Source organism: Amaranthus tricolor, chromosome 7 (genome assembly GCF_026212465.1).
Source record: "Amaranthus tricolor cultivar Red isolate AtriRed21 chromosome 7, ASM2621246v1, whole genome shotgun sequence".
Taxonomy (NCBI): Eukaryota; Viridiplantae; Streptophyta; class Magnoliopsida; order Caryophyllales; family Amaranthaceae; genus Amaranthus; species Amaranthus tricolor.
In genome coordinates, this window is record NC_080053.1 from 13,708,218 (window position 1) to 13,725,702 (window position 17,485).

The 17,485-nt window shown below is 31.4% G+C and overlaps 1 protein-coding gene and 1 non-coding gene across 2 annotated transcripts; one reads left to right on the forward strand and one right to left on the reverse strand.

Annotated features, from left to right (window-relative positions):
* The first annotated feature begins 624 nt into the window (after nucleotides 1-624).
* LOC130817682 (uncharacterized protein At5g08430-like) lies at nucleotides 625-10,467 on the forward strand. Its single transcript, XM_057683528.1, has 10 exons — nucleotides 625-890; nucleotides 2,421-2,500; nucleotides 2,954-3,141; nucleotides 4,825-5,770; nucleotides 6,323-6,426; nucleotides 7,068-7,127; nucleotides 7,427-7,477; nucleotides 7,919-7,989; nucleotides 8,424-8,651; nucleotides 10,194-10,467. Exons 1-9 carry the CDS (start codon nucleotides 721-723, stop codon nucleotides 8,626-8,628), a joined length of 1,875 nt encoding a protein of 624 aa, XP_057539511.1. The 5' UTR covers nucleotides 625-720; the 3' UTR covers nucleotides 8,629-8,651; nucleotides 10,194-10,467.
* A 4,702-nt stretch (nucleotides 10,468-15,169) lies between these two features.
* Nucleotides 15,170-15,285, reverse strand: LOC130819595 (U5 spliceosomal RNA). The gene has a single exon (XR_009044634.1). It is a non-coding gene; the product is annotated as a U5 spliceosomal RNA (small nuclear RNA).
* Nucleotides 15,286-17,485: the final 2,200 nt, after the last annotated feature.

Genomic DNA, 17,485 nt, shown 5'->3' on the forward strand with positions numbered 1-17,485 from the left:
GATTTCAAAGCCAAATGTCAAATTGCAATGGTTGAGATACATTGAGTATGCTACTTGATACTCCCTCAATGACTATCATTTCGCAATTAGTAACATAAAACGTAAATATACCAGCGTTTCAAAAGTAAAATACTAAATAGGATAAAGATGAAGTTGGATCCATGCAACTTTTGATCATAATGATCGCTTACAAGGGAATTCAGTCCGAGCTTAATTGATTATAAACTTTATTAGTATTAAATGATACTTTTTGCTTTGAATCATTTGCTATATTATAATTACTAATACTATTTATTATTTAAGTTTATTTTGTATATTATGACTAATATTTAAATGATATTTTTTATAATTTTCAATTATATATAATTTAATATATAAAATAATCTAAATATCATATTAAATTGCAAAAAAAAATCAAATATAATAAATATAATATAATGAATTAAAGAAGAAAGACAATCACATCGATTGACCCTTGCTTGACATGGCTTTAGTCTTGTAAATCGTATACATTAAATTAATTTAATTTGCTAAAAAATCACCAACCTTTGCTTGGCCCCACACTTGTAGCTTAGGTTTTAATGTTTAAATAAACTCTTTCATTTTTCACAAGCTCAAAAAACACACTCTTTGGTTTTAGTCTTAATAGTTTTTATAGTCTTTACTCTTTCTCTTTCTGTATTTCTCTTGTTCTTTACTTTTTACCCCTCAAAATCAACAATGGTAAAGAGAAAGAGAAAAAATAATAAGCAAATAAAAGAAAAAGTTGAAGAAAAAGTTGAAGAAAAACAAATAAAAGATACAGAAGAACAAATAAAAGATGTAGAAGGGTCTGAAGATTACTGCTTTGTTTGTAAAGATGGTGGTCTTCTTATGGTTTGTGACCACAAGTGAGATTCTTTCTTACTATTTCTCTTTTTTTATTCATCATTAATTCATGTTTCAATGTAGCATTTTTCTGGGTTTTTTTGTTGAATTTCTTCCTTGTTTTGCTGTTTTTTTACTAGTTTATATGGTATTTGAATTGGGTTTTGCTGAAAGTTTATGAAAAAATGCATTGAAATTCTGGGGTTTTTTGAGGTTTTTTTCCTGATCATACTGTTTTTTTTTTTTTAAATTTTTATTATTATTTTTTTTTTAAAAATCTGGTTTATTATCAAGTGTGTTGCTGAAATTTAATGAAAAAATGTAACAAAACTCTGGGTTTTTTGGGGGGCTTTTTCCTGATCATGCTTTTTTTAAAAAAATACTACTAGTTTATTAAGTTTTTAGTTGAATCTATGTGAATAAAAATGTAGCATTTCTGGAATCATTTTTTTATATTTTTGTTTTGCATCGATTTTTTTTTTTTTTTCTGATGTTATTTGTTTTATGTCGCTTTATGTGAAATTTGGTTTACTGTGCTCATCTCATACTTCTGTGATTTATGTTTAAAGTTTTGATCTTTGTAATTTTTAAGTAAGTCAGCAAGGGAAAAGGCAATGTCCTTAAATGAGAGAAAACAGGGAAAATTATATTTTAAATTCTGTTTTTTATTCTCTTACATAAATTATTTGGTTATTATCTTACTGATTTTAATTAATGGTGGAGAAAAAAATGTAATGAATAGTCAACTGATTTTCTTTTGATGAATGGTTACTATCTTACTGATTGAAGACTGAGGAGTTAGGTGTGTTGCACGTGCGTGGCAGGTGCTTTAGATTTTACTACCCTTAAATTCAGGCAATAATTTAGTGGCTGTGCTGTTGCAGACTTGCTGGTGCTACTTAAAATTTGGGTCACTTTTGAACCTTTCTGCTATAGCATAAAGCTACATTATGTAAAACCCAGAAAGCAAAAGCATTTTTTTATTTGAGTCATTCACCTCAGTTTTTTTCTTCTAATGATTCAGTTGTTGGGAACATTTTTAGGAAATTTCATGTTTAGTATAGCTAATTGGATAGATTTGTATTCATTTTGTTTTTAGTTTTTTTCGAGAATAAATAGATATTTGGAGATCTAAAATTTGCTATTTTTTGATGATAACTTGTATGGAACTAATTTGACATCATTATCGCTTTAAAACTATAAAAACCATTAAGGGAAATGGATATTGTAGCTGTAGCTGTTTCGGATGGTCGTTTTTGTGTTAGAATGTGTTATATGGTGGTGATATCGAATGGTCTCTTATTTTCCCTTCGGGGAAGTGTAATAGAAATTGTATCTGCCTAAGAGATCATTATGCTTTCTTAACCCGTCGGTTTACTTATGGGCTTTTGATGATGGACAGAATTTATAGGCCAACTTGTTTGGAACATAATTTATAAAAACATCGAGTTACTATCTACGTAAATGTGGATGCTCTAACTTTGAGCCTGCTTTGTTTTCTCCTTCCAGTCTTATATGTTTTTCAGTTCCTTATTTGTGATTTGATTCTGCAGGGACTGTAATAAAGCGTATCACCCTAGATGTGTCGGTCAGGAAGAATCAACTGAAGACATTGAAGAAAAATGGATTTGTGGTAAATTTATCGGAAGAATCTTGATACATTGTTGTGACTTGTGCCGTTATAATGTTATCTCGTGGACCATTATATAAGTCATTATAAGCAGCATCATTATGCATGTTTCGTGTAAATAGTCAAGCTCATGCTCTGCTTTATTTATGGCTGACTGTTGGTGTTGCATTCCTATCATAGGCTTTCTAATTAATGTTAAGAAGATACTCTAAAAATAGCAGTTTGAATAATTTGATATGTCAAAGTGTCCGTGAGATTCCTGACGTTAGTCTAGTTAAGATGTGTCCTGACGTTAGTCTAGTTAAGATGTGTCCTGACGTTAGTCTAGTTAAGACGTGTCATATTCTATGTATGAACTAAAATATATCATGCCCATTTGTCTGCTTTTTATCAATTCTAAATAATTTTCTTATTTTGGAGAAGGCACGAGCAAGTTGATGATTGATAAATTTTCAGGCTGGCATTCATGCCTTATTTGTCATAAAAGTTCAAGGTATCAGTGTTACTGCTGTCCAAATGCTGTTTGCCTAAGCTGCTTCAAGGATGCTACATTTGCAAAAGTTAGAGGTAACAAAGGGTTCTGCAATGATTGCCTTAAGCTTGCATTACTTGGAGATGAAGGCGGAGAAATTGACTCGGATGGGGTGAGAGATAGTTTCTAACTTATTGTTGTATAATGATCTAGTTGGATTCATATCTTTGATATTGGAATGATTCTTGCCTTGTTCAAACATCATATTCATAATTTTCTTGGTTATTTTTAATTTTGACTTATCTTCTTGGGTAAAACATGGGGATATCCTCGGTCCTCCATATATCACCACCAAAGCATCTGTCCTTTACTCAATAAGATGCGGACAACGTTATAGTACGCTGAAATCGTAATGGCGTTGTCCTTTTATCCCGTTTTCTACTTGTATCAATGGATTAATCTGATCGGAGTTTTCATTTTACATTTTTTCCCATCTTAAAAGATTACTGAGGCATCTCAATGGCATTGTGGCTGTATGTGTGCTTTCTCATTAAATCCTTTTCTTATCATTTGCTGTACATGTTCTTAAATCCTACAATGAAAACCACAGACTGGAAGGTATTTTCTGTTTTTCATCCTAGGATAGTATTGTGATCATAATGCTGAACACGTAGGAATAAGTTGAGATCATACTATCGAAAGATCCAAGGGCAAATCTGAAACATAACATAAGGTCAGATCTAGACCTAGTATAGTATGGTATCTGTAATGTCCTTCAATAATTCAAAAAAGCTTCGAAACTAGTAGACAATGTTAAAATAATGTATGTGCTCAATTACGCAAGCAATAGTGTCTGACGACATCGAGTAAGAATATGTTTCTCCGTGGAGTGTTTCTTAGACTAATTGACTTCTTTGATACACTTCATGGGCTATCTTATGCCCCAATGCCTCTTAGTTAACCACCTTGCTTATATTCATCATTAGCATATGATTTATTTAAATTCATGACATGTAAAAAGCAAGAGAAAGGGAGACACTTGATGGGATATAAAAAGGGACTAGTGATCCTAACTCATGTTAGGCCGTTAGCATTTTCCAAAGATAAAATTAATGAGGTTCTTCTTTCCCCATGGAGATTAGGTTTGGGCTTCGGCCAACATGCGATACTTCAAGCATGGGAGAGTATCATACGTATGGATAACTACAATCATTTGTATTGTAACGATTCTCTGACCTCGAATAGCATTTTTTTTCTTGGCTTTTGGATTATAATGGACTAGATAAAAGAATCTTATAACTTCTTCACGTATGTATTATGAGATACCAAGTGTGGTGGTCATTCTGTTTAAAGATCCATTGAAAAAAATATCGTTACTTATATGGTATGGTGGCTCTGCTACACATAATTCTCTTACTCCATTAGGGACAAGTTCCTCTTTAGGAGCGCATTTAGTATATTTCTTATATGTATATTCCTTTGTCCCTAAATGTTTGCCCCATATTCACGTTAGGTTGTAATTGACTGTTTTTCCCAATGAGTATGCTGCACATCTATATATACCCTTTCCTCTAGTTATTTGCCCATTTATATGTAGATTGTCACAGAATATTTGTTCCATTTCTTTTTTGGCCAATAAATACTCGCGCCCACACTTCTTTCTTGACTCTGTTGGCCGCACTTGCGTTGCTTTTCATCTATATAAATAAACAAAAGTGAACTGGGATAAATATTTGGGGACTGATGTTGTCAAACTTTATAAAGGTAAATTTGTACAAGTTTATCTATAATTTGATATTACATAATGTTACTATGTCCGTACTTTGATAGCTGACTAATTTCTATATGTTTCCAGGAAAAGGTAGACTTCAAAGATAGAGAAACATATGAAGGTTTATTTAAAGAATACTGGGATATAATTAAGGAAAAAGAAGGTTTGACTTTAGAAGATCTACACTATGCTGATGTCCTGATGAAAAAGGGTGAAAACTGCTGGGAGCTGTCTCGTAAGTCAAACCACTATCAGAAACCGCAATCTGACTCCGATGAATCTGTCAAAGAGGAAGAAAATAAAGAATTACCAGATGATGAATATGATAGTGACAACGTTGTACAGCTGGTTATAGTTGATAAAAAGAAGCCCAAGAAAACGCCGAGAAAGCGCAAAGGACCGAAAAGAATCGAGTATGTAGGTTGGGCTTCTAAACCTCTTTTAGAATTTCTTTCGTCTATTGGAGCAGATACTAGCAAGAAGCTATCTCAGGATGATGTTGCATCAATCGTCAATAAGTATGTAACTGAAAATAAACTGCTTCATCCAGACAAAAAGAAGCTGATTCTTTGTGATACGCGTCTGCGGTCCCTCCTTGGAAGAAAGTCAATTAGCGTGTATAAAATAAATGATGTTTTAGAACCACATTTTTTTGAAAACCTAGATCAGTCAGAAGATGAAGGATACAGTTCAGGATATGATGAGGACAATGCTTCGGCACCTGGAAAAAAGCAGGCTTGGTGGAGAAAGGTTGGATCCTTTCAGCATAAAGGATCACTTATGGAAAAGTTTCAACAGAAAGAAGCGATTTTGGAAGAGCCTGAGAAAGAAGTTATGGTTAAAATCATATATAGTGAATATGCAATCATAGGACCACAAAACATGAAGCTTGTTTACTTGAAGAGGTGTTTGGTGGAGAAACTGTTGGAGCAACGTGAAACTTTTGAAAGCAAAGTGGTGGGAAGCTTTGTGAAAGTCAAATCAGAACCATTTGATCCGAGGCATCCATATCAAGTTCTTCCAGTAATAGGTAATGCATATATTGCTATATCAGGTGATGATGAGAGATGTATTAGTTTTCTACATCCTTTTGTCTTTTACCGAAAACAATGTGCATTCTCAAACTGCTGCCCCTTTATAGAAAGACCATGTGAATTTGCTAGTTGAATCTATATTGATGTTTAAATCATTTGTGCTTTTCAACAAAATGGGTTTGGTTAAGAAAAACACCTGGACTATATGTAGGCCGTCATTTACAACAATAGAAACCAAAAAGGAAATCGGATTACTCTGAAAACATTTGATTTTCTTAGTAGTTTCAACTGTTCTTATTTGTTCTAAATATAGGAAAAGGGAACCATACATTTGTAAAACCTTGAGAATATTATGTTCCTGTTGATTTGTTTACTTCAACTATATGTGTAATCCTTCTCCGATAGATGTTACTCGCAAAAACGAGCAGCTTGTTCTGTATTAGTTGGGTATTTTCAAACTACATTTATACTGATAGATGTCTGTAATTTATTGCTATATCCTGAATCAAGCTGTAAGTTAGCGATTGTTTCCATGCTTACCTTCTCAGGAGTCCAAAACTGTGGTGATGCGAGTGGAAAGGTTCTTCTTCAAGTATCTTATCTTCCTAATGATGTCCCCATTCGTTTGTTGTCAAATGATGATATATCTGAGGTACTCAACTAGACAGATACTTTTGCTTATTATATGTTACATGTTAGTAATTTTTTAAACTTTTAACATCTAAATATGTCTTTTATATCTTCAGGGTAATCTTCAATAATAATAGCTTTTTTACATCCCAATGCTAAATAAATTGTTAATAATTTGATTTGTAAATAGTGTAAATCTTGTATGTGCTCTAAACCTATAAATCTTGTGCACAAATCTTTTATGAGATGTATAAAGTGAAAAAATGGAGTCGCTACACTTTCTCTCTATGGCTCTACTCTAATTAGTGCTGTTACTACCCTTTACTAGAAGGCGCTCATTATAAAAGTGGTTTCTTCCTTGCATTTTGAACTTATTCTTGACTAAGTCCTTCCTGAAATCGGACAAATGGGAATATAATGAGGTCAGGACTAAATATTGCATGATATGAAATTTTATGGCAAGAATTCGCAAGTCCTTTCAGTCCTTGGCCTAAATTACTGTTTTTCCTTTGCAGATCGATTGCCGTTTATTTTTAACTTCTGGTTATTGATATAGTATTTAATCATGTCTTTTTCTTATATTGTTTATTTTTGATGCAAGGGGATTTAAAAGTATGTATTTTTTTAGTAATTGTGGCGCCATTAAATTGTTTACATATGCAGGAAGATTGTGAGGAGCTGCGCCAGAAAGTGGATAGTGGTCTTCTTCCAAAGCCTACTGTTGTAAGACTTTTCAACTTTATGCTAAGAACTGATCAACATCTTTAGCTACGTAGACACTACTATAATTTTTTGATGAAAAAAATTGATCAACAATTTTTGTGTTGTGTACAAATGTATTTTTCATAACAAGAAATATCATTACATTTCTTTTTTCTATTGTGAAACTGATTGCTAGGAATATATATAGAAGTATAAAGGAATCTACACTAAATCTTACTCCTCCATCTGCAAGAGAAATTAGCTGCAAATTTGTTAAATGGAAGTTTGGTTTTTGATTAAGAATATTTTACTCCACACAGGTCGAGCTTGAGATGAAAGCAAAAGAGCTTCATGAAGATATGACAAAACACGTGAGTATTTAACTATTGTAGGAGTGTTATATATATTAAGGAGTATGTATGGTCTAGTAACCCAACAATGGTTATGGTGTTTCAGATCGCTAAAATATTTTTTTTTTTTGTTGACTCGTACCGGTTTTCTTGCAAGCATAAATATAATGCATTCTTTAGGTGATATCTGTGTCCTCACAACCTCCCTTGCCTTGAGGCTCCAGAGGAGATTTAACAAAATATTATTTTCTTGTTGAATAGATTTAACAAGTCTATTTATTAGTTTTCTTTTTTCCTTTTATGCATCTTCCCAGTTTATCTTTTAGATTCGCATTCGTGATCCGTCTTAGCATGAGTAGTGCATTACCTGAACATTTACCTACCTTGGGCTATATGTGGTAACTTCGAGTGGATTTTATATCTATTTATTTTCATATTTTATCTCTTTGCAATTACGTGCAGTGGATCAACATAGAACTCTCTATTCTACGGAATCGCATTGATCTAGCAAATGAAAAGGGACGAAGAGCTGAATATCCATCACAACAGTCAATTTATTGATTTTTTTTTCCTCTTTTGATTGCTTTAAGTTTCAAGCATAATAATGGATCTTGAAATAAAATCCTTTCCCAAAACCTACGGAAATATTTGCTTCCATTTAGTGCATTCATATAACGAAACTTGGTTTAAAATTTAAGGTTAAAAATTAGGGCCAAAGATTTAAACACTTGACCTTGTAGTTATAAAACCATTAACTTTACCACAACATCTACTATCATCATATGAATTTTTAAGGTATCATTAGATATATAGTATTACATTAGGAACAATGTTTTTAAAATTTTCCAAGAGAACCAGTCATCATGTGTGATGACTGTAAATTTGTGAATTTATTTTCAGAAATTTCCGTTGGCTTTAGTTTTTTTACAATGTGAAATAATTATCCTTAACCTCGATGGCTTTTCACATTATATGATTATCGGAAAAGGAGAGACATGCTACAGTCCAAGGAAGAGCAGGCTCGCTTGATAAATGAGGTCCCTAAAGTAATTGCTGAAGTTATAGAGATCAAGCCTGAATCTGATGAGACCCCGCAAAATAATGGCTCCAAAACTGTTAGTTCTCTAATTCCTGGTGAAACGTCCGAAGGCAATGGGAGCATGCCCGAGTGATAGGTATTCTTCCAGCACACCAGGTACTGGTTTCTATGTCGATTCTTATTTTACCTATGATTGTATGTTGGACAACTTAAAGTGAAGCTCTGCCATCGTATCATCCTAATTCACATGAACATAAAAAGATTAAACCTAGTAAAACTTGTCAGATGTGGTCTAACGGTGAGTCAGTGAGGCTAGATTTATATTGCCTTTCTTGGAAACGAGTAAGTCTTATAAGATTATTGATAGCTTTTAAGGTTTGTTTTGCATTACTTCTAATGAATCATAGGGTCTTGTGGCTTTTATAAGTTTTCATTAAAGATTTGGCAACATTTGTGAGATAAGACTTCTTCCGTTTCATTATATTTGCTACATTTGACCTTTTACGTTTAATATGTTATTTTGATCATTTATATATTGATCTACGCACATCTAAAAATTATAAAAGTTAATATTGTCAAAGTATGCGATTAGACAATTCAAACAATGTTTTACTTGATTATATTTTTTTCATATATATTAGTCGCGACATATAATATAAGTTTGAACGATGAATAGTGTCAATAACCGTTATGTAGCAAGTATTTCAGAATGGAGGAAGTATTAATTATTCCCTCTGTGCCACTAATTTTGCCCCAAAGACAATTAGTGGGAATTATAAGAAAGGTGAGTATAGTGGTTTTTTACGGAAAAGTGAGAGAAATGTGTGGATGCGATGAATAGATAACTTAAATGTGTGGATGAGAATAAAAGAAAGTGTATGGATCATGGCAAAAAATAGAAATAAGGTAAACTTGGTAGAACGTACCAAAATAAAAGTGGGGTAAATTTAGTGGGCAGAGGAAGTATGTTAAAAACATTGGAAGTTGAGGACCCAAAGCCTTTATTGATTGTGCCACATAGCTCATAGGGAAGGTGTAAAGTCTTGTTTATTTACTTCACCTCCCCTTACATTGTTTAAGTTGGTGTTAAGAGGAGTTTTTTTGGTGATCCTTGATTAAGGGCTTAGACCATGTGCGTTGCTGCGCACGTGCCAAGCTTAGGCTTGAGAATTGAGCTAAGCTAATTCGTTAAACCTTACCGTCTTTGACACATTTAATCTAAACCATTCAAACTATTGACACCGTAAGAGTTGTTATTGTCCAGTGGTTTCATTCTTTTAAAAAAAGGTCTCCTTTGACGTACACATTTCTCAATTATTGTCTAAATTTTCTCTCCGATCTTCTATCTATTTATTCTTAGTTTTGTGTGTTAATCTTCAAGTGTCGCATACAAGTGTGGTATTCAAGACTGATGTGTTAAACCTCTGAGGCAAACCGACCAGTAACAATAACCACTGGTGTCGGGTTGTTGCCCAAAAAAAGTAATGCATTTTCTTTCATGGAGGTTCAAGGATGTAAAATTCGAGAATAAACTTCGCTAGTCGCTTTGAACTTACTACATTCTGCAAATTGGAGTGAGAACTGAGAAGTCATAACGTGTAGCAAATTTAAAGGGATATAATAAGTAATAATGGGCATTTATGTATTGGTAATGTTGGTTTGATGAAGCTAAAACTATAACCTTTTCTTTGTTGACAGGTCCCAGAAATGTAAGCTGAGTTCGACCAATTTTCCTGTTTTATATTGTGCAGATCCGGATTCTGGTAACTTATTTCGGATTATTTAGTCCGTGGCTTTGTTTATGAACAACTTACAAGCCACTAAAACCAACTATTTAAGATGTCTGCAACTACTTTCAATTATGCCAACTTGCCCATTTGAAAAAAAAAAATTAATTTAGGCAAGAAGACTGGAAACCTTTGAACTATATTATAATAAAATATAATAGTATCACATTATTTTTATGTTCAAAGAATAGAGCAGGTGATGTTTGAATTTTTGCATGATTTATGTTTGAAATTTGGTTTAATAATGCTTAAATTGCATTGTTATGGAATAATTAATTGTTGAATTATTTTGAGAAAGTGCACCACATTATTGGAATTGTTATGGTATTTATGTACTATTTTAATAAAGAAACAATTAAAAAACATGTTGATTTTACAATTAAAATGTTCTTGTTCTTTTTTTATTCTAATTTGGCAAATATTTATTTGCACATTGTGTTATATCTTTCTCATTAGATTTGTTTAATTGACTAGTTACAAATGATTTTAACACTATATATTATTTACTAATTTTTTTAACAAATAAAATCAATTAAGATGTGTAGTATATCTTTTCATCACATTGGTTAATTGTCAGATAGCATATTAATTATTTATTTAAAAAATTTATTTTCTTTAAAATGATTTTGTTTTGTATTAAAAAAGGAAAATAATTTTGAAATACTTTTTTATAAATTATCCTATATATTTATTTACATGGATATATTAAAAAAAACTATACAAATTAAATAAACTATACATTAATTATATAAGTAAATAATTAAGATAAGATATCAGTGAATTAAATATGATAAGTCCATCACATATGTTTGACAAGTTTATAATACATAAGTAAATAAATCAGGTTATATTTTAATATTATAAAAAAAATATGTTTTTTAAGCAGAAAACTTATTTTAAGGATTTACTAAAAACATTCAACATTTAAATTATATTTTATACTATATTTATTTAGTATATGATTTTATGATAATGTTTTATATATATTAGTAATATGTACCTCAATCTAATAGTAATTTGAGTATTATTAATACATTTACAATTTTCAAAACAAATTAATTTATAGTTTGATTATATATATATATATATATAATATATATGTGTGTGTACACATACACACACACACACACACACACACACACATATATATATATATATATATATATATATATATATATATATATATATATATATATATATATATATATATATATATATATATATATATATATATATAAACCATACTTGACATGAGAATCTATCTATAAATTAATTGCTAAGATTATTTTGATCGAATAAAGAATAATTAAGATTATTATTGTCTATTTTTCCTATTAATAAAGTATTTCATTTATCAAGTAAATATAATAGCTGATAAACATGGTTATCGCTGTAACCTGACCTGTAATACTGTCTGAAACATATTTTCGACCCGTTGGTTGAACCAAGGTGTGGTGACCTGTAATCGACCGGAACTTGATGGTTACCTATAACCCGACATGATCCTGATTATTTTAGACTCATAACCGACCGGAACCCGACTCAAGAATAACCCACAAGCGATATTAACCCGACAATGTGGTTAACTGAATTCGATTTGCGCCCGACCTGTTACAACTCGAACCCTTCACCCGATTGATACTCGACATAATCCACCTGAGTGACCCATGATCCATACCCGAGATTAATCCGAAAATATAGTTAATCTAACTCAATTTGCACCCGACTTGTTACAACTCGAATCTATTTTTAACCAGATGGATACTCGACATAATCCCAGCCTAAATTACGCATAATCTACACCTTATGTACACCTTATGTAATTGATGAGTATAGAAGCCATTTATAAGTGTTAGCTTCTAACTGCACTTTCTTTAAAGTGTAATTATTGATGAATCCAAAACAATAAACACAGTTTGTGAATTGACAAATAGTTAGCAAGGCAGTACATGGAACAATTTTTACATTTTAGAAGTGAAATAATAGGAGTGTGGGAATGAAAACTGGGAAGTGGGAACCGTTAAACTCTTGGAGCCGTTGATAAAATTTGTCCAACACATTTTATTTACATTGGTCTCAACTAATTTTAATTACAACATATTTTATTTAAACTCGTCCAACTAATTTTGCACAATTCTTTTACATTGCTCTCACTCTTATTATTATTATTATTATTATTATTATTATTATAGATTTTGTCTCAGTTAATTAACCTCATTGATTTTTAGCGTAAATGAACATAGTAAATTAAAATAGTAAAATATTTATAAATAAAAGAAATTATATAAAATCAAAATTAGTAAGGTCATATAAGGTATAGAATATTGTGTAAGTTTGTTTGGCAGGTCCCATTCTAAAGGAATACCATTTAAAATATTTTTTAATTGATTAAAAATCTAACCTAGTAGTCATTTAAACCCTTTTTAGAGTATATTTATTATAGTCTTTATAATTGAATTTTACACTAATATTAATACTTACTGTTACTTCATACTTACATGTTAATCAATAAATACTAATATTACTAATACACAATAATACTAATATAATAACAGTAATGGTAAAAAGAGGTTTAATTTAGTTGAATCAAGTTTTGTTTAGCTAAAATTTTTTTATAAAGCTCAATTAAGTATAGTTTAACAAAAAGTTTGATTCATCTTAATCTAGTTTAGTTTGATAAAAAAAATGTTCGATTAAGCTTAATCAAGTTAGTTAATTAGGTCAAAAATTTATTTAGCTAAATCAAGTTTAGTTTAGAAAAAATGAATGTCTGATTCAGCTGAATCAAATTTGTTTAGCTAAAATTAAGTTTGATTCAGCTGAATTAAGTTTTATTCATCTAAAAAATAGTTAGATTTGACTGCATCAAATATAATTTAGATAAAAATAAGTTTGATTTAACTGAATCAAGTTTACTTTAGGTAAAATAAGCTTGATTTAGGTGAATCAAATTTAGTTTATCAAAAATAAATGTTTGATTTATCAAAATCAAATTAGTTTAGCTAAAAATAACTTTAATTCATCGGCTAAATCAAAATTTGTTCATCTAAAAATAGTAGTCAAACCAAGGATCAGGAGGACCAACAAGATCACTACCTTGAGATGAAGACAACCAAGAAAGACAAGCACTTGGTGACTCTATATTCGAAAACCCAGAGGAAAATAAAACCCAGATCCGAAAAAACCAAAACTATAAGACAATCGAACACCAGAAAAGAAAGGAGAGAGAGAGAAGGGAAGAGAGATGATGAAGGAAAATGAAGATCAAGATAAAGGACGATAATCAGTAACAATGGCGATGAAGGAGGAAGACGAAGATGAGGCACAGTCAGGGATGAAGATGAGAGAGAGAAAGAATTTAGGGTTTTAGTTAGTGGGATGGGGATGGGGGAGGATTGATTTTACAAGGGAGGTAATCATTAAGGCTAGTAATGAGTGATTATGTTTGTAAAACCCTCAGAATAGGTCGGACTTTTAAAAACACCTTTAATGAAAAACATGAGCCAAAACCTATTCATGGGAGTGTTACCGCCACATCTAATTCTAATAAAATAAATGTAAGGCTTAACGACTAAGAAATAACTTAGTAACTTAAAATCCAACAAAGTGTCTTACAACATAAGAAAAGACTAACGTAATCTGTATCCATATAAAATTTAAATAACTTAAGGTAAAATTTAAACTGAAATACGACTCTAATAAAAGCTATATTTCTAAGTGATTCTCACTCCACGATTCCCACGCAATCAATAACCTGCAACATAAGAATGCAAGAAAAACAAGGGAAAAACTCCCAAAATCAGAAAATTGAGTAATTTCAATTCCATCCCGTAAGACGATTAAGTTTGAAAATGATTTAAGAAAATAAAATATAATCAAATTGAAGATAATTTTAGAAAATAATATATAGCTGAGTTTAAAAGAAAAACAATTTGAGAAAACAATATGTATAATATCACATAAACCAATTTATTAATTTGATAATTAATAATGACAAACACATAATCAATTTTTAATTTGAGGGAACGAGACGCCAGTAGGCCGAGGCTTTACCCCTATACCTACTTCATCAATAGGTCGTCACCCCAAATAATTCAAGGCCAGCAGAGTAGTCTCAGGGAACCCTAGTGTGCACACCCCTTCTACTTGGATCACAACAAATAGAAGGAAGACCAAACATCGTATCAAGTATCAGAAATAATAATACCTGTCGGCAGCTATGCTAACCAAACAGGACAACTTGTTCATCACCCTTAGAGGTGTTCATTCGGTTGATCGGGTCGGTTTCGGACGGGTGTTATTCGATTCGGTTGCATTTCGGATCGGTTATTTTTCGGCTGTGTGTTACAACGGGTTACACTCGGGTCGAGTCGGTTAGTCACGGTTCGGTTAGAGATCGGTTATTCAAGCTATCGGGTTAGCATCAGTTCGGTGTCGGTTGAAGTTCGTGTCGAGTGTCAATCGGTCTCGGGTTGTCATCGATTACTAATTGGTTCGGTTTTTTTGGGTACAGATCGAGTTCGAGCTTTATTTTTTGAGTAGTTATCGGTTACAGATAACTATTGATCGGGTCAATATCGAAATAAGTTAATAGTCAGGTTTTTAATTGATGTATGCTCATTTACTTACAAAAAATAATTACTGATTGTTTTATCAGATATAGCAGATAGGGGTGTCAAACAGGTCGGGTTGGGTCATTTTCAGGTTGGGATCATATAAAAATGGGTCAATAAACCCTTAACCTAAACCTGATCCATTTAATTAATGGGTCAAAAATTGAAACCCCGACCTGATCTGTAGCAGATCGGATCAACCTGCTAATGACCAATTTAACCTACTTTTTTTTTAGGTCATTAAATTCACATATTTCAGGTCATTTGACCCATTTAACCTTAATTAAAGGCTTCCTTCAAAAATAAACGTATGCCACTTAATGCAGCGAGCACACGGTATTCTTTAGTAAAAGGCAAAAGAATAGTTCGCTTTATGCTCACGGCGTGACTGCGTAAGTTGGTATGAGATCTGTGGAAGTGATTTAAAGGATTTTTCTTTTATTAGTATCTTTTCATAGCCGATGTGGGACAACTTCCTTTATTATTGAAAGTCATCTTCAGCTGACAAATCCCTTAGCCGATGTGGGACAACTTCCTTTCTTATTGAAAGTCATCTTCAGCTGACAAATCCCTCAATACATGGTAATTGGTATTATCTTAGTTTTACGAAGTATTTGGCAAATGTTGATTCGTCTTAAATTTAATAAATGGGTTAAACAGGTTTTTTTGGGTTTAAATATTCAACCTGAACCTAACCCATTCAATAAACAGATCAGGTCGGGTTGACCCATTTAATTAATTGGTTCAAAAATCTAAACCCAAACCCGCTAATTTCGAGTCGGTTTCAGATCAGATTAGTAGGTCGGGTCAGCTTTTGCCAGCCATAATATTAGGCAGATCAATTTATTTTAATTAGTTTATATATATATATATATATATATATATATATATATATATATATATATATATATATATATATATATATATATATATATATATATATATATATATATATATATATATATATATATATATATATATATATATATATATATATATATGCAATCTCTTCTGTATAGAACTTGTGTTCTTTCTTTTTCCGTATTATTAGAAAACTGAAATTGGACTTAATTTGCTAAAATAAGGTGAAAATTTGATTCGGATTTATAACAGTTCGATTTACAATCGGTTCGGGTTTGTATCAGTTCGGGTTAAAAATAGTTCGATTAATAATCGATCGGGTTTGTATCAGTTCGGGTTAAAAACAGTTCGATCTTAATCGGTTTTAGTCAGGTTACATTCGGTTACATGCATAATTCGGGTCGGATTTGACTCGGGTCGATCACTGTTCAGTTCGGGTAACATCGGTTAAGGTTTATATGTCGGTTATAAAATTCGGTTGCAGTTCGAGTTCGATTTTGCCCTTTTCGGTTATCAAACGGTTCGAGTGAAGTATCAGTTCGGGTAATTGCGGTTCGGTAAACCTAAAAAACTTACTTTTTTCGGGTCGGATAATTTTCGATTCCGGGTCGGATTTTCGGGTCGGGTTTGTTTTGAACAGCTCTAATCACCCTTATACTTGGATCACAACAAATATAACAGCTTCATTTCCCTCGTGTTACACTTTACGTGATTTAATATATTTTAATAATTAGTCGCGTGCACACAAACATATAATCAAACATACATTATACATTTTATTTTATAATCATAAATTTTTCCAATAAATATATATCTCAGGAATATCTAACTGAAATCTCATTTTCCAAATCACCATTATAATATCAATTGGTGGCAATAGGAATTAATATTATAAATATTTCTACTTTATATTCAATCGCATTTAAAAATCATTAATAAAATAAAAATATAACTTTGATCAAAATAATAATATTAGAATATTTCTCTTTCAAATTAAACAGTATCTAATTTCGTTATTAATATAAATTTTATCAAAATAGTAATTATAAATTCAAGTTTGACAAAAATAATAGTAAAATATAATTTGAGAATATATAAAACATAACATCATATAAAATAATGTCATATAAAATCATGCATCCTATTTAAACACATTAATTATCACTTAGCACATAATATTAACGGGATAGTCCTAATTAGATGGACATTGAGAATTACCTTGTCACGCGATCCTAGACAACGTACGTTCCTAATAATCTCTATCTACGAATGCGCTGTCTACACGAGAAAATAATATATCTCAATTTAATACCCCGATCAACCCATCGAAATAAATTAAAAGACTCCTTTTCATTTTGTATATATACTTTATTTAAAAAGAATCATTTTAAACATGTAATTTAAAATTGTAAGAGTAGTATAAAAGAGCAAGGATTTAAATAACATAGTTAACTCATTTTATTATAAGATTTAAAATTGTAAGGGTTAAAAGAGAAGAGAAAATAAAAAAAAATAAAGAAATCATGATTACTAAAAAAAAGAGAAAGGTGGGTTTTGATCCCAGGATACCCACGAAAAGAAAGAAGAAAGGGAAGAAAGAGAGAGAAGGAGAAAGGGAGAAGGAAGGAGAAGGTGCCGGCCGGCGGTGGCTTCGGTGGCCGCCGTCGCATGCCGGTGGTATTCCGGTGACCGCCGTATCGCCGGAAAAGCTAAGGTTAGAATTATTATT